Source organism: Coregonus clupeaformis, unplaced genomic scaffold, assembly GCF_020615455.1.
Source record: "Coregonus clupeaformis isolate EN_2021a unplaced genomic scaffold, ASM2061545v1 scaf0198, whole genome shotgun sequence".
Lineage (NCBI taxonomy): Eukaryota > Metazoa > Chordata > Actinopteri > Salmoniformes > Salmonidae > Coregonus > Coregonus clupeaformis.
In genome coordinates this window covers 1-21,977 of record NW_025533653.1, presented here as the reverse complement: position 1 = coordinate 21,977, position 21,977 = coordinate 1, and the positions used below count along the sequence as shown (strand labels likewise).

Genomic DNA, 21,977 nt, shown 5'->3' with positions numbered 1-21,977 from the left:
TCTTACAGAAGAAATATGGAAAGCATAGGCATAACCATGGTAGTAATTAAAAGGGAACAGTTAGGAGATTATTGGAAAATTTTCAGACTAAAGCTGAGGCCACAACAGTTCTCCTGACACAAGACTGAATCCAAACATTACATTGTTGATTTGATGTGCATTTGACTTTCAATGTACTTTTCACCGCATTTGTTGATAACGAAAACAAAAAATACTCTGGATACATTCAGGAATCTGATAAGAATATTCTTGGAAAATGTGGGGTAGGTGCAACATAAGACAAGAAAATGGCAAGTGAGAGATATATATTGTGTTTCCAAGTGGCCACACACGTCTCCAAAGTGTGCACAGTTCCTAAGTAATTTCAATACACTTTTATGACTCAAAGAAAAATCTTCAACTATAAGCAGCTTTTTTTTCTTCTCCTAGCTGCGCCGTTGAGGAACTAGAGCAAGCACAATTGTAGTTTTTTTGTTTGGAACACAGCCCTGCATCCCCGTCTTTACACAATTACTGTTGTTTACGCAATCCAAAAACAGTCCATTATAAATCGCAATCTGGGTCATCATTTGAAAGATTGTTCTATTGTCAACATGACTAGCTAAATTATAAAATATGATCTTACAGTGTTAGGCCTTTACAAGGCAATTCAGAGAAGCAGATAATAATTTTTGGTGCGCATAGAATGGAGTCATGAGTGCATTCAGATGCGTGGTCCGCTGCAAATTTTCATCACAATACAACAAACATAGGCTCATTCTGTTCAGGACAACCCAGGGTATAACACCATTTTCATCTGTACATCAAACATGTAATATACACGTTGACACTGTATATTACGTGAGTTGATATGGAAATGTGAAGTGCACATTTGGACTCACAGGTGTTTGGCTTGCTTGTATGACATCAGAGTGGTATTTATTATTATCCTCAATGTCTCATCTTTCAAAATACATTGAGTCCTCATAATTTACAGCATTTCCCTCACTCAGACAACAAAACATTTGCAAAAGTTGCCCAATTAGCAGGAGGGATGGAGGCAACTCCTTGTCACGCGTGGTGCTCAAGTTCAGAACGGCTGTCAGTCAAAGCCCATACAGAGTTGTGAAGCGGAGATCCTGAACTCTGACGTCATGTATAGCATGTTACTGTACAGCCACTGCGTTCGAATTTAGGCTCTTAGCAGTATACAAATCTGCCATTTTCCACCCGTATACGGGTACGAATGTAAAGGGTTAACAGACTTCCTGTATATACAGTATTATCTCAGTTATTGCATTATCTACAACTATATTTAAAAGCATTTGTATTATATATATATTTTAAAATGTAAAGGAAAAGTGAAAGCAAACAAATGTTCTCCCTGTTGAAGCCTCTGGAACACACGGGTACCTTTTTGAAGTAAGGTGTTTAGCTGAGTCTTATTTTAAACACTCAACCCCCCCAACCCTAGTCTTTACTGAATGTGGAGTATTAGAAGGGAAATGTAAGTCAAGTCTCAGATTGTCAGTTGTCATGAAAATGAGAGTAACAGAACTGAAATGTAAAATGCTGTCTTAACTGTTCATGATAGTGAATTGCAACAATATATACTCGCATAGGCATAAAAGGGATAGGTCTGTTACCATAGTTATTGTTTGCTGTTCATGTAACCCCACCTCTTTAAGGAATACCTGGGATAGGATAAAGTAATCCTTCTACCCCTCCCTTACCCCAACCCCCAAAAAAATAAAATAAAAAATTCATTGTAAAGTGGTTATCCCACTGGCTATAAGGTGAATGCACCAATTTGTAAGTCGCTCTGGATAAGAGCGTCTGCTAAATGACGTAAATGTAAATGTCTTTATGACGCCTTGACAGCAATATTAAGGCATTCAAAGCCTATCCAATTAAGAGGCACTGTGTGTGTGTATAGTGGCAAGCCTTGAGTGAACCTGGTTTGCTTTTTCAGTATGCCATGATCTGGCCTATCAGTTAGCCACCCTTTGCCTTTGACAGCTTTGCACACTCTTGGCATTCTCTCAACCAGCTTCACCTGGAATGCTTTTCCAACCGCCTTGAAGGCGTTCCCACATATGCTGAGCACTTGTTGGCTGCTTTTCCTTCACTCTGCCGTCCGACTCATCCCAAATGCAGCACTCCATCACTCTCCTTCTTGATAAAATAGCCATTACACAGCCTGAAGGTGTGTTGGGTTATTGTCCTGTTGAAAAACAAATGATAGTCCCACTAAGCCCAAACCAGATGGGATGGCGTATCGCTGCAGAATGCTGTGGTAGCCATGCTGGTTAAGTGTGCCTTGAATTCTAAATAAGTCACAGGCAGTGTCACCAGCAAAGCACCCTCACACCATAACACCTCCTCCTCCATGCTTTACGTCGGGAAATACACATGCGGAGATCATCCGTTCACCTACACCGCGTCTCACAAAGACACGGCGGTTGCAAACAAAAATCTCCAATTTGGACTCCAGACCAAAGGACAAATTTCCACCGGTCTAATGTCCATTGCTGGTGTTTCTTGGCCCAAGTAAGCAAGTCTCTTCTTCTTATTGGTGTCCTTTAGTAGTGGTTTCTTTGCAGCAATTCGACCATGAAGGCCTGATTCACACAGTCTCCTCTGAACAGTTGATATTGAGATGTGTCTGTTACTTGAACTCTGCAATTTCTGAGGCTGGTAACTCCAATGAACTTATCCTCGGCAGCAGAGGTAACTCTGGGTCTTCCATTCCTGTGGCGGTCCTCATGAGAGCCAGTTTCATCATAGTGCTTGATGGTTTTTGCGACTGCACTTGAACAAACGTTTTAAAAGTTCTTGAAATATTCTGTGTTGACTGACCTTCATGTCTTAAAGTAATGATGGACTGTTGTTTCTCTTTGCTTATTTGAGCTGTTCCTGCCATAATATGGACTTGGTCTTTTACCAAATAGGGCTGTCTTCTGTATACCCCCCTAACTTGTCATAACACAACTGATTGGCTCAAACGCATTAAGAAAATAAATTCCACAAATTTACTTTTTAAGAAGGCACACCTGTTAATTGAAATGCATTCCAGGTGACTACCTCATCAAGCTGGTTGAGAGAATGCCAAGAGTGTGCAAAGCTGTCATCAAGGCAAAGGGTGGCTATTTGAAGAATCCCAAATATAAAATATATTTTGATTTGTTTAACACTTTTTTGGTTACTACATGATTCCATATGTGTTATTTCATAGTTTTGATGTCTTCACTATTGTTCTACAATGTAGAAAATAGTAAAAATAAAGAAAAACCCTTGAATGAGTAGGTGTTCTAAAACTTTTGACCGGTAGTGTAAGTGAATTGAAATGTAGTAATTGAATAAAAGTGCTCAACTTTTGTACACTACCATTTGAAAGGGAAGGTTGTTGGTTGGAGGAGGCATAGCAAAACACTATTGAGACGTCAATAATAGAGTTTTACCACAAGCCATTTAATCTCATATCAATTACCTTTTCGTGGATTCCGTTTAGAACTGTTCTGTTTAATACTAAGCTATACTATTATTTCTTTACAGTCAATTTATTTTGTATACAATTTGTTGTGTTGTGTGGTGTCAAAGTATAGGAGCAACATTTTACAAACAAGTGCAGGAAACAACTCTATCCAGTGGTATGTTTTGTTAGTACAGTATCTGAAGTATTTTGTTTAGCCAAAAAGTATATATTTTCCTAAATGTAGAGCACAACCAAATTCAAGACATGTTGTTTAAAAGGATGCATGACAAAAAAAAAACTCCTGAAGTATTATTATTTTGTATTGTCAACCATTGTAGTGAGTAGATGTCTCAATGACTTTTAAGGTATTGTATGGGAATGGAATACCGTAACATGCAGCGCACTGTTATGACAATGGCAAAAAAAATAATTGTGCTAGTGTCTACAAACCTTGATACTCCCTACTTGGTTTTCTTTAAAAACCTGCAGACATGCAGCATGGTAACTGTTTTTAGAATATGACTGTGTAGAATCAAGAATCACCATTCTGTCATGTAACTGTTACTTTCCAAGTATGAGTGATTTGACAAAGCGCAAAGCTTTTTTACTTGTCAAAATATGTGTCTTGATTCCTATGACAGCCTACTACAGATCTTTACATAGGCTAACCAATACCCCTTTCACACTATTGTGCAGACCCAAACAATTTTTTTGCTGACTTCACATTGTCCTATTAAGCAAGGTTCCAGCAACTAGTAGATGTGTAACTGGGTCAACTGAGTTCGGCTTGGCTCAGTAGTGTGAAAAAACGTAGGACCTGTTTGAATGCTTTAACTTAAACAATGCAATCTTATTTCCCTTTTCAAAGTAATCACAGATGTGAGAGGGTTGAATTGGTAAAAGCAGTGGGGTTTAAACTTTACTTTTACTTATCCAATCACATGCATGTCAGTGATGGCCTCAAGGTTAGGGCGCAAAGAATGATGCATTTTCTATTCAAACGGCCTTGAGCTAGCCAACCTAAAGCCTACATAATTGTAACTCAGTTCAGGTGAAGTTTAATCTATAAAAATAGTATTCTTGATCCGTCTCTCTACCTGCAATGACAATACATACAACTTGCACAGTAATATTTATTTTAATATTTTATCCTGTTTTGTAGACAAATATTTTGAATGTGATTGAAGCATTTATAACATTATTTTTATTTTATGCAATAAAATATAAAATACTACAAAAAAATGCACTGTCCTGGCATTATTCGTTTTGAGGAATTGATTCAGTTGGTTAGATTTGGACATCAAACACATATTAGAACATCGAACACATAATGGAACATAATAGCGAGTCTGTCAAAATCCTGCCAAAATATGAGTTTATGTTTGATCACCATCATACAACTATGGCTCGCTTTAAAACATGTTGGCTGGAATTGTAGCCTATTTTCATTGTACAGTGAAGTTGATATGTTAAGCAATTAGCAGCTGTATATTGGGCCAAGGACAATGGGCTGTCTGATCTCAACTAAGACTACCTGTTGATCAGTGTTTATGCCACCAGGGGGGAGTGTGTTACAACAAAAACTAACCGACCACTGAAGCACAGATGAAGGAAGGTTCATTACCTTGTATCTTTTGACTGAGGTGTCAGCAACAGAACTCTGTCACCTCCATGTCATTGGAAAACCTTCATACACAGTGGGTTGTGAATTTGTCTGAAAGCTGTCTGTATGGGATCAATTTGTGAAGTTATTCTTTATTTTTATGTTTTATTTTTACATGTAGCTACATTCCAAACTTCATGTGAGATTGATTTGCAAACGTTTACCTGATTTAGAATGCTGAACTTGAACTATTTAAACAATGACAGAAGAGCAGCGCTGCTTTGTGGAATTGGCAACTTCAACACAAACAATAACCACTAAAGAATAACATTTCATAGAATTCAAAATGTCCATGTGTTAGAAATGAGAGCAGACTATCCATGCCCACCTCATCTTGTTTGTAGATCAGAGATATAGTGCCAAATTTGTATGCCTATCGGGCATGTTTCTCAAGTTATTCCTTCTCTACTGTATAATAGTTAAGTTACTTTCTTATCATTGTTTGTACTTTATGTACAGTACATGCAACATTCCACTGCTGTACAATTGGTACAGAATAGAGTTGATAGGCTACACTTCAGCGTCAGACTCCTCACACCCCAGCCTGGTCTCATAGACTAGATGTAACCAGTGGCGTAAAAATACTTGAAAGTACTACTTAAGTATTTTTGGGGGGTATCTGTACTTTACTATATATATTTTTGACAACTTTTACTTCACTACATTCCTAAAGAAAATTATGAAATTTTTATTACATACATTTTCCCTGACACCCAAAAGTACTCGTTACATTTTGAATGTACATTTGAAATTTTGAATTTGAATTTGACTTTGACTTCTGATACTTAACTATATTTTAGCAATTACATTTACTTTTGATACTTAAGTATATTTAAAACCAAATACTTTTAGACTTTTACTCAAGTAGTATTTTACTGGGTGATTTTCACTTTTACTTGAGTCATTTTCTATGAAGGTATATTTACTTTTACTCAACTATGACAATTGACTACTTTTTTCACCGCTGGATTTAACATAGTAAATGTAAATCAGGGACACTCAAATGAGTATGATATGTTAGGTTTGGTATGATTATGTAAGACAAAGTTACTTAAGGCAAAAACAAAAGAAGGGTGGTTGGTCAGGGTGGCTGGATGGATGGATGGGTGGGTGTATAACGTGAACGTCTAGCAACCAAAATGTTGCGTGTTCGAATCTCATCATGGACAACTTTAGCATTTTAGCTAATAAGAAACTTTGCAACTACTTTTTAGCTACTTTGCAACTACTTAGCATGTTAGCTAACCCTTCCCCTAACCTTAACCCTTTTACTTAACCCTAACCCCTAACCAAGCTAGCTAACGTTAGCAACAACAAATTGGAATTTGTAACATATCATACATTTTAGCAAATTCGTAACAGTGTATTTTTAGCATATTCGTAGCATATCATACGAAATGGATGATGGACATCCACAAATTAATAATAATAATAAATAATAATAATATGCCATTTAGCAGACACTTTTATCCAAAGCGACTAACAGTCATGTGCACATACATTTTTACGTATGGGTGGTCCCGGGATCGAACCCACTACCCTGGCGTTACAAGCGCCATGCTCTACCAATTGAGCTACCATGCAAAACGTAACCTATAAATGGAGTGTCTCTGATTTTTGTACAGAATAATATGAAATGCTCTGAGACCAGGTTACACATCCATACTGAATTTCCTTCATGGTATGTTTCAAATTAAGATTGGATCAAAAAGAGAGGGTCCTTGGCGGCTGTGGGAGCACAGTCCTTTCTTCAATTTGCACTGACAGTCCTCCAACACCGTCACCACTTTAGTTACCTGAGTGTTGTTCTTGCATTTCAACTGCACAGACTTGGTCAATTTGACTGGTGAGCAGTGAACGCAAGAAGCGTGGTCTCCGTCTTCGCTGTTGGTATTGCGCTCTGGACAACTACATTTCCCAAAGCAAATGTTGTCTTCCAGCACCAGGGTCTCGCAGTCGTCATGATGAACCCTCTAAAAAAGAAACAAATGATAATTGACTCATCCCAGTACAAATAAATTATAATACCTGTTGGGGTATTTGGTTGTATTCTTACCTGTGACGTTGGTAACGCGCGACACATCTGCTGGTTGATCTCATTGTGTCTTATAGGTATTATAGACAATAACTCAGATCTTCTTCGTAGCAAAAAGCTCTTCCAGAACGCTTTGGCATTCTTTTGACGAGAGTCATTGATCTGGCCTGGAAGGGATGTCTGTTTGAAGATGGAAGCAACCGCGGTGAGTTGGCTAACCAATGGCAAATGTCCATTATACGTGGCATCATTACGCGTACCATTATGCATCTCTTCCATTTCCTTTTTCAGATTCTCATGCTCATTATTGGAGACTTCACCCTGTCGCATTGGCCTAAACCACCCGCTCCTCCCTAGTTCTCCAAATGGTCTTCCAAAACGCGTCTGAAATGTATATCCACATACTTATGTTTGCAGAACGCAAATGGATATGAAAGTTGAGAAAAATATATGCATCGTCTCTACTTACAAGTTACAACTGATCACAACCTTTGGCAGCCTGCAAGCAATGCTCCTGGATGAAAAAGCACAGGCCAAACGCGGAGGAAATGGATGTCACCGTTTTTTTTTATGACCGGCCAAATGAAGTGCCCCCCCCCTTGACCGAACTTAACAGAGAACCTTGAGGTATTTAGTAGGCTACTAAAAAGCACGTGGTAAAATTGTCAGCAAACTGCCTCCTCAAGTTCCTGTTGACATGTTGTCTTTTGATGTCTTCTCACTTCAGAAGTAAAATCGTATTGTTAGTCTGTCTGTGTGTATTAACGGAATAGACATTACAATACATACGTAAAAATGTATGCACACATGACTGTAAGTCGCTTTGGATAAAAGCGTCTGCTAAATGGCTTATTATTATTATTATTATTATTATTACAATTACACATCGTTTAGGGATGCAATTACAAATGGCATATGCTTTACATGTAATAATGGTATTATAACGATAATTTTCCTGAATGATTTTTTGTTATTTTATTCATTGTTTTGTATTTGTCCGAGCAAATAGCCTATGAATCTATTTACTCAATATGTTGCATATAAGGTTATTATACAGTATTTTTTTAAGCTATGCTACAAATGCCACACCTTTCAGTAAAGAAATGTATACTTGAAGGGAAGTATGTATTAGGCCAAAACAAATATGAGCCTATTGTTGTTATTATGAATTATTATTATTAGTATTATGCAAAGTTTTACTAACAAAATACAAGAAGCCTCATATTGAGAGACTGTTTCAGACCTTAATAGAGGGCTCTAATGATACACAACTGGCTATTGGACCATATGAGAGGGATGATAATGGATCCATTCACAACTGTGAAAAATGTCCTTAGTGCATTTGTACATTTGTTGCCTCCTGTGCTTGAATCATACTGCTATTTTCACTTCGATTGTTACACCTGTTAGCTATATATGTGTTTAAACAATTTTGCCTTTTCATTTTTATATATAATCATGTGAGTCCCATTGCAAACAACTAACTGTATTTTCATAATACACATCAAATGCAATGACAATAACAACAAACATAAAAACAAGAGTGTTACATTTAGTCTTTCAGATCTTGTCTGATGGAACATAAGAAATTAGAAAAAATAATTTAGTAGAATACTGTATGTGTCACGTTCGTTGAATACAGGATTGGACCAAGGTGCAGCGTGGAATGCATACATGTTTATTAACGAAGTTAACACACGACAAAACCACAAAAGCAACGTAATGTGAAGCTCACAATGGCTACACACAAACAAGCCAAACAAGAGTCAAGATCCCACAACATAGGTAGGCAAAATGGCTACCTAAGTATGATCCCCAATCAGAGACAACGATCGACAGCTGCCTCTGATTGGGAACCACACCCGGCCAACATAGAAATACACAACATAGATCTTCACATACATAGATATTCACACCCTGACCAAATCAACTAGCGAACTCTATGTCAGTACCCCCCAAAGGTGCGTACTCCGGCCGCACCAACCTGACTCATTAAGGGAGGGTCCGGGTGGGCATTCAGCTTCGGTGGCGGCTCCGGCTCCGGGCGTGACGTCCTCTCCCTTACTGCCTCCCCGTTGAATCCCTGGTCCGGTCTGGACCTCAGCGCAATGCTTCCCCTCTCAGTCCTACCACGATGCACCAAGCCCTGTCTGGACCCTGGTGTGGGAGGCCCCGACCCTGGAGAGGGGCTGACGTCTGGGCCTGGACCGGCAATCCTCCCGTGATGCACCAAGCCCTGTCTGGACCCTGGTGTGGGAGGCCCCGACCCTGGAGAGGGGCTGACGTCTGGTTCTGGAGTGGAGCCGCTGACCGGAGCTGAACTGGACCCCGGTGGAGCGGACTACTCTGGCTCTGGACTGGAGCAGCTGACCAGAGCTGGACTAGGCACCGGTGGAGCGGACTGCTCTGGCACCAGCCGTACCGGGCTGGGGACACGCACCACTGGTCTGGTGCGAGGAACAGGCATGGGCCGCACCGGGCTGGGAACACGCACCACTGGTCTGGTGCGAGGAGCAGGCACGGGCCGTGCCGGACTTGAGACGCGCACTACTGGTTTGGTGCGAGGAGCAGGCACGGGCTGTGCCGGACTGGGAACACGCACCACTGGTCTGGTGCGAGGAGCAGGCACGGGCCGTACCGGACTGGATACACGCACCACTGGTTTGGTGCGGGGAGCAGGTATGGGGTGTACCGGGCTGGCGACACGCACCACTGGTTTGGTGCGGGGAGCAGGTACGGGCTGTACTGGACTGGATACATGCACCACTGGTTTGGTGCGGGGAGCAGGTACGGGGCGTACCGGGCTGGCGACACGCACCATTGGTTTGGTGCGGGGAGCAGGTACGGGTCGTACCGGACTGGATACACGCACCACTGGTTTGGTGCGGGGAGCAGGTACGCGGCGTACCGGTCTGGGGAGGCGCACTGGTAACCCAGTGCGTAGAACCGGAGCAGGATATACTAGACCGTGGAGGCCCACTGGAGGTCTGGAGTGTAAAGCTGGCACAACCCGTCCTGGCTGGATGCCCACTTTCGCACGGCACGTGCGGGGCGCTGGCACAAGACGCACTGGGCTGTGAAGGCGCACTGGTGACACAGTGCGTATCTCCGCATAACTTGGTTCCTCAATGAACACACGCTTCTTCTGTTGCCTGGCCAGCTCCTCTCTCCGTGCATCCACTAATTCCTTCTCCCTTTGGGCCTCCTGCAGCGCCTCCTTCTGAAGTGAGAGCCCCTGCTCCCTCTTCTCTAACAGCCCCCGTAATATGGTGGTCTCCTCTCTCAAACTGCTGATCCGCAGGTCTTGGAGGACCTCTACAATAGTGGCCTCCTCCTCCACAGTCAGCCCTTTCACGGCCTCATGCTGCTTCGTCGACCACCCTGTGTGCCCCCCAAATGTTTTTTCTTGGGGTTGCCTCTCGGGTCTCCTTCGTCGTTTCACATTTTGGAGTCGCCGTCGATTCTCCCTCACTGCCACTGTTTGCTCCCAAGGAAGGCGATCCATACCATCCTGGATCTCTTCCCACGTCCATGATCCTTTTCCTTCCAGTATCTCCTCCCATGTCCAGGCTTTTTGCTTTTCCTGGGCACGCTGCTTGGTCCATTGGTGTTGGGATCTTCTGTCACGTTCGTTGAATACAGGATTGGACCAAGGTGCAGCGTGGAATGTATACATGTTTATTAACGAAGTTAACACACGACAAAACCACAAAAGCAACGTAACGTGAAGCTCACAATGGCTACACACAAACAAGCCAAACAAGAGTCAAGATCCCACAACATAGGTAGGCAAAATGGCTACCTAAGTATGATCCCCAATCAGAGACAACGATCGACAGCTGCCTCTGATTGGGAACCACACCCGGCCAACATAGAAATACACAACATAGATCTTCACATAAATAGATATTCACACCCTGACCAAACCAACTAGCGAACTCTATGTCAGGGCATGACAGTATGTCTATTCAGTAATAGGATGTTCGTTTTTGAATAATCGACAGGCTGGTTCAGTGGGCAAGAAAATTGAAGCAATGAAGCCAGTAAGTGACAAAATGAGACCAACAGCTGTTTATTTTGCCATGTCATTTGCTGTGGGTAAAGTTCCTATCTGATTTGGTGACACTATTTAATCTGATTACTGCATGGGCTAATTATTCTTGTGAGTACAGTCTAACAAGTATTGTTATTAGTCATTTTTACACTGTACTTACAGCAGTAACCCTAAACCTTCATAATAACAATGAGTAATTGCAATGCTACATTTTCCTTACAGGAATAATTACACAGTAATAATTGCACTGTGAGTGTTACTGAGCTGTGTGACTATAGACTGGGGTGCCAATTTAGTTAGATGGCCATGACAGTATGAGGGTCCGGAGTAGGACTTTAGTTTGGACATTTGGGATAAAGCCCTTCAGCTCTTGCACCATAAGTGCCCTGGGACAGGCACGTGCACAGATAGAGGCCTAACTGTGCCTGAGCACCTCACTCTTTGCCCTCCCACTCACCAAGTGCCCCTTTGGGTCGTTGTATGGTCGTCGTCACGTCGTCAAGTTCGCCACCACCCACCCCGTTCATTGGTTGCGCCTTTTGGTCTGCCCTGGATCTCGCGCACGATCGGTTGCGCCTGTTTCCCGGTGTCCACGGAGATTGCGCGCGCCCGGTATCCAAACATGCATGTCTTGCGATGCGTGAGTGTGTGTGTGTGTAGCAAGCTACCTATTTTAAATATGAACGGTACTGCCACAGCAGTGTAACGTGATCAGTGGCGGCTCCTGAAAAAATTCTCAGGAGGGGCAATTTTTCTGATGATTTAGGTGACCTACACACATTTTAAAAAAGATATGTCCAGCAACAACATGAAGACAGGGGCAGCATATAAGTCAATACCAGAAGCATTTATTGACTGATCTGGGGAGATGGATTCCAGTTTCTGTGACAGATTATAAATAATCTCTGATGCCTTTGTTATATTAGCTTTTGGTTGAATGTACTGTCGTAGTAAATATATAATGTTATAGCTTGGTCTGACTAAAATCTTGTGCATGACCCATTTTGTGTTGGGCGTTTGTTTTCAATCAATGCTGTTCCTATCCTATAACAATGGACAAAAGAGTCCTATCTTGTCAGCCTTGTCAGCAGGTGGCCAAGGACAACACCCACGCCATAGGTCTCTCAGTTCTTCCAACTCACGAGTTCTTGCTCTGAGGACACACACACACACACACACACACACACATCATCACTGATAACACACACACACACACACACTCATCACTGTTAAACACACACACACACACACACAAAAATCCCCTCTCTTTAGGCTGAACATTTGAAGACAGAGAACCCGACTCAGAGCCAATGCAACAGTGGAGGGGACCTCGCCCAACTCATCAGGACCAATCAGAAGATCAGAACTACTAGATTCAACCTACATCATTTATTGTATAAAATGTCTGCACACAATGTTTTCGGGGCTCTCTTCAGATAGCTCCCTAAGAGTTTGACGAACGAGTCCGTGCACGCGATTCCAGATATCTTTACCTCTGAATAAACTGCCTTTATTATACCATATCCACCCTGTCCAAAGTCTCTACTTGGTCTCAGTTCTCCAGTAAACTTGTGATTATCAACAGTACACAACGGTAACAAACAATTGGGGGAACTCACGGGGCAGATAGTAAGGTCGCAGTGACACAGAAAGCAGTTCAATGTCGGGGCTCGGGGGTACAGAGTCGCTCTCTTACCAGGATCGATTTTCCCTGTGACTGTCAGATCGCGGTCCGCTCTGACCAGGGTGAAGCCGGCCGGCTCCACTTCTCTGTCCGGGACTCTGTCATCCAGCCAAGTCTCCCAGCTGTATTGGATTCCGCTGCCAGCAACGTTTTCATTATTTAGTCCGTTCGTAGCGGGTATGTACACGATCAACAAGATCAGTCCAAAACCCACCACTGGAAATCCATGGTTGGCAGAATGTTTGTAAACTAAGTGTACAAATTAAAAACATAAAATAACGCCACTAAGTGTACAAATTAAAAACATAAGATAACGCCACACTGCAGGTCGCAACAGAGACGCTGCTAGCCGCTATTTTCTTAGTTACGTTCATGGTTACGTCAGGTATGACGAAAGCGCGTAAGTGCAAGCCCACAGACACCCATAGAGAATGTATTGAAAGCTTTGAAATTTGAAAAAAATAGATTTTACATGACAGGCTATGAGAGACTTCTGGGCGATTTTCAACCTGACTGAAATCGCCCCAAAAACGGGCGGGGCCATTTGAAGCACGACTTTAGCCTGATTTGACATTTAGTGGCAGTCAGATCAGATTACAACACTGATAACTACTGTTGCCGTGATATAATTGATTAGAAAAAAAATCCCTTCCTTTTCCCGTTTGGCAGTGCGTCGCCCATATCGCCCTATTGAACAGGCCGTCCCTGAACATGATTAACACTTTATAACATTTAATTTACATCATCATCAATATTCGGTCTGGTTGGCTGATACGTGCAGCAGTGAGCAAGAGAGGAAAGGCGCGCTGCATCAACGACCCTCTGACCTAACTCCATCCTTTCCTCAGTCGGGAGTTGCACATGTGTCATCAGCAATAGAGGTAGTTGATTCTAGCTAACCACAACATAATAAAATATCCACACAGGCCACTAGCCAGCCAGACATATATCATGAGAGAATATTATACTATGAAGTCATTATTTAGGAGAATTGAAGATAAATCACAATCAGTAAAAAAAATGATTGAGCTAGCTAACTAGCAGATTTACATCATTCATCAACATCAATGATCAGTTGATAGCCCACCCTCTTTTACCGATCTCAATCATGTCTTTAGGAGGCAACTAGCTTGCTTACCATTTGTGATGAGTGAGTATGTTGTTGCAGAAATATATAGGCATATTCTAAAATAACAATTCTCTACAGAGGCGGTTATGTTATGAATTTCGAGATATTATTGCAGCACCTGCACCCTGAAATGTCTATGCACAGCCCTGCCCTGGGATACTTGTCCTCAGTCTGGGCATCAGTTTACAGTTTTAGCAAGGATGGCACCCTTTGAGAACAGTATCCTCATCACAGTAGAAACGTCTTCCAAAGCCCAACCTGGTGAAACCCTAGACAGCCGAAGAATGCCAGGTGATATGGCTGCTGACGGTACTTATCAATAGCTGCTGACGGTACTTATCAATAACATGTCAAATTGCAGTTCCCCCCATTCACGAACACACACATAAACACACACGTCCCCAAACAACAATTTGACAATTGTCCCGATTACATATTTCCTAAACAATTAAACTAATTTTGTCAATTTATCATCACAAGGAGTGTTCCGCTTTTCTTGAATATGCAACTCGGCCGGGCTGCTTAAAAGTCACAACAAAAGCACTGCTGCGCTTTGTTATAGGCATAGACATTAAAACCAGGGTATAGGCACAGAGAGAACAATGAGGCAGATATTTCACCAGATGTATAAATGTGAAGCATCCGCTTGGCGTTGCCACTCACTATCAAATATGGTGGTGAGAGGAAGCCCAGTGGCCGGCAGTGGGAGAAGATAGAACGAGATGGATTTTGGCCAACATTCTGCAAATGTTCTCATCGATTAAACATTTGATCTCAACACAGTTTTCTGTTCCCAAAATTTGAATCTGTTAAGAACAGAGTGGACTAAGTTTTGTAGACTTTACCCTTTGCCAAAAAATTAAATAAATGCGTTGTTTAGACGGGAGTGCAAGGGCGAATTGAGTAGACATACCCTCCCACGGAAATATGCAAATACTAGAACGCTCCAATAGGATCTCGCTAGCTCGGGTTAGTTATAAACATCTTCGGTATAGGTCTATTGCCTCGTTAAAAACAACTGGGAACTCGGAAAAATAGGAGGTCAAATCATGACGTCAGTGAACTTCAGGTCGGAAAGTCGGATCTCTAGAAAAAGGAATTCCGAGTTGGATCACCGTTCAAATCCATTTTTCCCAGTTGTTATGAACGCACTGAAGTCGGAAGTCGTAGATTTCCGAGTTCCATGTTCCGAGTTCCCGGTTGTTTTGAACGTGGCATATATAGTATTGCAGGAATTCCTTTCTAGTCATGACAGGAAAAGCTCTCATTGGTAGGCAGACACGTCCATCAAATAAAGCCATGTCAAGATCATGGACCAGATAGACGAAAGGTTTTAATTGGTCTGGCTCATATACTGTAGGGTGAAAAATAAAATAAAAATAGGATACGACATTCGATATTTGTTTTAAAGCAGATAGTTTGTGACCCTACGCATGTCAAAGAGGAAGCAAGATGTTGAACGTTATTACACGCTGAACAATTTTTGGAACATTTCTACTGGTTGAACCGTTAACTGCGGGTTTTTCCGAAACGATCTGCCGAACCCAAACCAGATTGGATGTGATTTAGCCCTATTCTGGTGGGCGACATTTGTAAATACGAGCCAAATGATGTCCGGAAAGCATTTCAAGGCTCATGAAGTCAGTTGCTGTATCAAATACTTCATATTTGGATTCAATATAATATTTTGGGTAAGTAAGTCTGCTATATGACGTTTTCGGTGTCTATCATGGTTTTATAGACTAGCCTACATCATATTGAAATGGTTTTCAACCTTGGCCTGCGTTTCACATATGGGGGAAAATGGGCAAGGAATTTGTGTCATTAATGTTTTTTTTATGTCTTACATCAAGGGATGCAATAAATAAGATCATTGAACGAATTGAAATCTGAATGCAGTGCACATTAGGTTATTGGTCGACCATTATTAACATATTGAATAGGTGCTTTATCAGGAGACCAACGTACGCGACTCCAATAATAGCCGAATCGGTGGTAAGTGCGGCAATGTTGAACTGAAATAGTAGAATTATGGTTTATTTTGATAAAAGCGCGGTCCGGACCTAGATAAGCAGCTTTCCCCTTCCTGCTCGTTGTCATTATAAGTATCCATCTGTGATTACGTCATACTGTCATTTATTTTTCTGTCATTAAATCTGTAGGCCTACTGCTCATGGCACTCCTTAAATTAAATGCAAGCTATAGCAGTTTACATCCGATAATATTATCTATTGTTTCTATTTTGTAACATCTTGGCATCATTGTGCATGACAATTATGTCAACATGCAGGCTATTGAGAAAAATAACTTTTATCTAATACAATGTTTCCTTCTGGCCTTACATCAAATCAATTGCCAGTAGGCTGTAGAATGCATGAACTGAGGCCTTGCCTCCAAATCTGTGAAAATGAATGGCATTCTCCACTGAACCCTATAGCCATACTGCATAGGGGCCTATATGTAATTATGGCCTATAGTAGATATACACTCACTGACCAGTTTATTAGGTACACCCGTTCATGACAATTGATTGCTCCTACAGACAGTGAGTCAAGTGGCTGTGGCTTGCTATATAAGGCAGGCAGACAGGCATCAAGGCATTCAGTTACTGTTGGATTGAATGATAGAATGGGCAAAACAAGCAGCTTTGAGTGTGGTATGTCATTGCCAGGCGTGCCGGATCCAGTATCTCAGAAACGGCCGCCCTCCTGGGCTTTTCGCTCAAGACAGTGTCTAGGGTTTACAGAGAATGGTGCGACAAACAGAAAACATCCAGTCAGCTGCAGTCCTGTGGGTGAAAACAGCTTGTTGATGAGAGAGGTCGAAGGAGAATTGCAAGAATCGTGCAAGCTAACAGGGGTGCCACAAATAGACAAATAACGGTATTTCAATGCCAGGCGTGCCGGATCCAGTATCTCAGAAACGGCCGCCCTCCTGGGCGTTTCGAGCAAGACAGTGTCTAGGGTTTACAGAGAATGGTGCGACAAACAGTAAACATCCAGTTAGCTGCAGTCCTGTGGGTGAAAACAGCTTGTTGATGAGAGAGGTCGAAGGAGAATTGCAAGAATCGTGCAAGCTAACAGGGGTGCCACAAACAGACAAATAACGGCGCAGTACAACAGTGGTGTGCAGAACAGCATCTCGGAACGCACAACTCGTCGATGCTTGTCACGGATGGGCTATTGCAGCAAATTACCACACCGGGTTCCACTCCTATCAGCTAAAAACAAGAAGAAGCAGCTCCAGCGGGCATGCAATCACCAGCACTGGACAATTGAGGAGTGGAAAAACATTGCCTGGTTCTATGAATCATGGTTCCTGTTGCGTCATGCTGATGGCAGAGTCAGGATTTGGCGTAAACAGCATGAGTCCATGGACCCATCCTGCCTAGTGTCAACGGAACAGGCTAATGGCAGTGGTGTACCGCCGGTGGTGTACCCCCTGTGGAACGTTTCCGACTTGTAGAATCCATTCCCCGAAGAATTCAGGCTGATCTGGAGGCAAAGGGGTCCGACCCGGTACTAGATGGGTGTACCTAATCAACTGGCAGGTGAGTGTAGGTAAGCTACAGTGTAACTGCAGTCTAGGTAGGTTTGCTTGTTCAACGTACATGTTTGCGACATGCAGAATTTCAAGGATTTAGCTGAGTTTACAAATGTAATGTTAAAATGTAAACATGTACTTACTCAAGTTGTAGCCTAAGTAGTCTACTGTCACAATACTGTATTATCATATTAATATTTATCTCTACGGTAATTGCATTGTGCCTGCCTACCATTGCGGCAGGTTGCCTAGTTGGACCAGTAGCTGGAAGGTTGCTGGTTCAAGCCTCGGGCCAGGCGTAAAATAAAAGTGGGAACTGAACTGGCAGGTACCATCAACTGCATTTGTGCATCTGAGCAAGGCATTTACACTTAAACTGCTTTCCATCCAGGAGAGCTGCTCTGTGGCTGACACTGCACCTCTCAACGTGTGTGTGTTTGTATATACAGTATATGGGGGCAGGTTGAGATATACAGTATACACATTTCAGTTTCTTATGAAATGTACAATAGTGTATATATTCTATTATAGTCTATCCTAAGGGACAATGTAAAGTGGAACCCAAAATTCATGATTGCCAATTGCCCTCACTGAAGTGACAATAGGTCGAGTGGCACTAAAGGATAACGGGGCATGAATTACATCTATATCCAAAATAGAGAGGGTATCCTTGTACCATAAAATGTATTGAAGTTGTAACACGTTATATAATTTTCACCATCAATACACTCCAAAAAGACCAGAAAACAAATGCAGATATGGTGCATGTAACGTGTTTCGACTATGTCTTCTGAAGTGAACCATTATCAATCGGATTGATTGTTTGAGTCGTACAGTATACCCTGGTATAGTCTGTGATATCTGTTGACACAGTGCTTCCCATAGCCTACCATTTGTTACCATTGTAAGATGTTCCCGTGCTGATTGATAGGTTAGATTCTACATTCAGTAGACTACTGATGGAATCCTTGTCTTATAAAAAAAAAAAAATGTTGGGCTAATTATTTATTTTCATGTACGATAGATCATCACATCTTGTACAGCATAACCTGACAGATGGAGTGAACATCCGGGTAAATGTACACTACAGCACTCTAATACACAGTGAGGCAAATCTAATTGTTACGGATGGATGTGTACTATATTAATTAACGTATATATGACTTCTGTTGTAAGGATGTAGATCCATAGATATAAAACCTATAGGCAGGTTCCCCGGACAAAATTAAGCCTAGTCCTGGACTAAAAAGCGCTTTCTATTTGGAGATTCTGGGCCAGTTTCCTGAATATAAGCCTCTTGGACTAATAATAATTTTCAATGGACAATCTCAATTTGAGCTTAATCTCTCTTCACTTTGCTTAATCTGTATCAAGGAAACTGGCCCTTAGAGTGCTCTTTAGTCCAGAACTAGTCAAGGCCTAATCTATCCTGGTCTAAGATCTGTTTGTGCTGTTTTACCGACTCTTGTGGTCATCGTCATATCAAAAAAGTTTCTTATATCAATTTATTGCAGAGCCATTTATTTTATAATTTTACCATCTTGAGGGCAGGGAAGAGATACAGGGCCATTGGGCTCTGTTTGTTAAGATCTGTTGAATTAGTTCAACAGTATTAGCTCTTGTACCAGCTAGCTGTGTTTTAGTGTAAGGCCATGTCATACTTACAATGTTATTATTTCAGCTACATGGCACACAGATGACCTGTTCTTAAATCAAAGCACTGAAAGAGCAAACTGGATCTCTGCAGAAAACTTGTGCTTCCTTTATTATGCTTTCAAATTGTTTAAAGATTGATCCTAGTGTAGGAGGCCCTAGAAAGCCATACCATAACATAAACAGTGGTTCAGTCCATGTGCTTTAGCACAAGATGATAACCCAGTTAATAAAATGCCTACACAGTTTTTCCCTCATCAATAGCTTTTAGCAGTATTGGTAGTATGCGTTGAGGGAAATGCAGGAGGTTATTGTGCTGTAGTATTTTTGCTCACATTATTTCAGGGTTACACAATTTTGCGTTGCACATTAGTCCCCTCCATAGAGTTATGGCAGTTCTAAATTCCTGGCCGGAACATTTGAGGAATCCTCCTACATATGAGCAATAATTGGTAGATGTTAACCTCAACAACATTCAGTACAGCATATCTGCGTACATTTCTCATGTCTTGATGATTGATTAATGGTTGAATCATTTTCCTTAACCACAACTGGTCACCTCAGTCGATAAGCCAGAGAGGATGTCTTTAGATTTATATTAATAACTCATATCTAAAATACTGCTCTCTCTCTCTCTCTGTCTCTGTCTCTGTCTCTGTCTCTGTCTCTGTCTCTGTCTCTGTCTCTGTCTCTGTCTCTGTCTCTCTCTCTCTCTCTCTCTCTCTCTCTCTCTCTCTCTCTCTCTCTCTCTCTCTCTGTCTCTCTCTCTCTGTCTCTCTTTTCACAGTTACTTGGAGTGGCGTTCCTTGGCATAGGGCTTTGGGCATGGAGCGAGAAGGTGAGTCCAGCTGAGATCCCTGGGTGTCCTGTATCCTCTAGATAACTAATGATCTGCTAGCTGACTGCTCAAATAATTTGTTACACTTTGCAAGTGTCTACAGGTATAGTGCATTATGATGCAGTTCCAGACTAAATACCAGCCAATTTGGAGTCAGTTGAAATGTTCATACATAAAGACTTTATAAGCCTGTTTATAAGACATTATAAATGTTCACATACATGCTTATAACAAGTTATAAAGCATTAAGCTTGCAGGCTTTAAGTAAAGTGTTACAGAAGAGATCCTATGTTATGTATTATTTCTGTTCTACCAATAAAGAAGTGTCATATGCCATGGTAATAGATCACAGGTTTATAAGTCTATGATGAGACTGACCCATGTTAAATAGTGTTCCACACCCATCTGCCCTGCATGCGATCCTTTCTGTAAAAGGTGAAAACACTGGACTTTTCCAGTGGGAAGCATGACTTCACAATGGTTCCTGAATGGATTGGACATATTCACAGTTTCAGTATGTTTGCTCCTTGTTTGGCTCATATTTCCAAGCTGTCATGAAGGCGGTGTGTGTGTGCATGCATATATGTGTGTGCGTGTACATATCCGGTGTGGATGTGTGCGTGCATGTGTGAGCCCTTGTACAATATACTGTATGCTTGTATCTTTGTCATGAGAGTCCTGGAGTGGAATTGTTTTTTGTATGTCCAATAAGGTCTCCATGTTCAATAAGGTCTCCAACCTCCATGTTTCAAACTCTATAAAACAGTTGACATGATTGACTATGAGTAAAAAAAAATAACTAATTGACTATTCATGAGTCTATTATATCTAGTGATCTCTCTGTCTCTGTCTCTGTCTCTGTCTCTGTCTCTGTCTCTGTCTCTGTCTCTGTCTCTGTCTCTGTCTCGCTCTCTCAACTCCAGGGTGTGCTCTCCAACATCTCGTCCATCACAGACCTGGGAGGCTTTGACCCCGTCTGGCTCTTCCTGGTGGTGGGAGGAGTTATGTTCATCCTTGGCTTTGCCGGCTGCATCGGAGCACTGAGGGAGAACTCTTTCCTGCTCAAGTTTGTATGTTCTCCTTTTTATGACATAACATTGGAAGTATTTTTCCTCCCCCTGTCAATACTTAACTATTGCTCGCAGTTATGTCTTAATGACGTCTTTTATTATATTGTGATGTCTTTTATGTTTTGTTAACATCTTTGTAACAACCAGAAAACTATGTCTTTATCAGGTTGTAATATGGTTGACCAGATATTACTTTTTGATGTCGTCATGAAAGAGACCTTTGCAGAGTTGCAAAGAAAAAGCCATATCTCAGACTGGCCAATAAAAATTAAGGATTAAGATGGGCAAAAGAACACAGACACTGGACTTTTTCTTTGCAACTCTGCCTAGGTCAGCATCCCGAGTCGCCTCTTCACTGTTGACGTTGAGACTGGTGTTTTGCGGGTACTTTTAATGAAGCTGCCAGTTGAGGACCTGTGAGGCATCTGCTTCTCAAACTAGACACAGTAATGTATTTGTCCTCTTGCTCTGTTGTGCACCGGGCCTCCTCCTCTTTCTATTCTGGTTAGAGCCAGTTTGCGCTGTTCTGTGAAGGGAGTAGTACACAGCGTTGTACAAGATATTCAGTTTCTTGGCAATTTCTCACATGGAATGGCCTTCATTTCGAAGAACAAGAATAGACGAGTTTCAGAAGAAAGTTATTTGTTTCTGGACATTTTGATCCTGTAATCGAACCCACAATTGCTGATGCTCCAGATACTCAACTAGTCTCAAGAAGGCCAGTTTTATTGCTTCTTTAATCAGCACAACAGTTTTCAGCTGTGCTAACATAATTGCAAAAGGGTTTTCTAATGATCAATTAGCCTTTTAAAATGATAAACTTGGATTAGCAAACACAACGTGCCATTGGAACA

The 21,977-nt window shown here is 41.7% G+C and overlaps 2 protein-coding genes across 3 annotated transcripts; one reads left to right on the top strand and one right to left on the bottom strand.

Annotated features, from left to right (window-relative positions):
- Positions 1-6,693: 6,693 nt before the first annotated feature.
- Positions 6,694-7,832, bottom strand: LOC123484106 (cerberus-like). The gene is made up of 2 exons (XM_045214118.1): positions 7,174-7,832; positions 6,694-7,090 (listed from the first exon to the last, which is right to left on the bottom strand). The coding sequence occupies exons 1-2, from the start codon at positions 7,480-7,482 to the stop codon at positions 6,806-6,808; spliced, it is 594 nt and encodes a 197-aa protein (XP_045070053.1). The 5' UTR covers positions 7,483-7,832; the 3' UTR covers positions 6,694-6,805.
- Positions 7,833-15,289: 7,457 nt separating this feature from the next.
- LOC123481034 (tetraspanin-5-like) lies at positions 15,290-21,123 on the top strand (the record flags this gene model as incomplete). 2 transcript variants are annotated; one of them, XM_045214116.1, is given in 3 exon segments in its annotated part: positions 15,290-15,710; positions 20,003-20,053; positions 20,977-21,123. In XM_045214116.1, coding segments are annotated over 3 exon segments (282 nt in total), but the record flags the coding sequence as incomplete, so codon positions are not given.
- Positions 21,124-21,977: the final 854 nt, after the last annotated feature.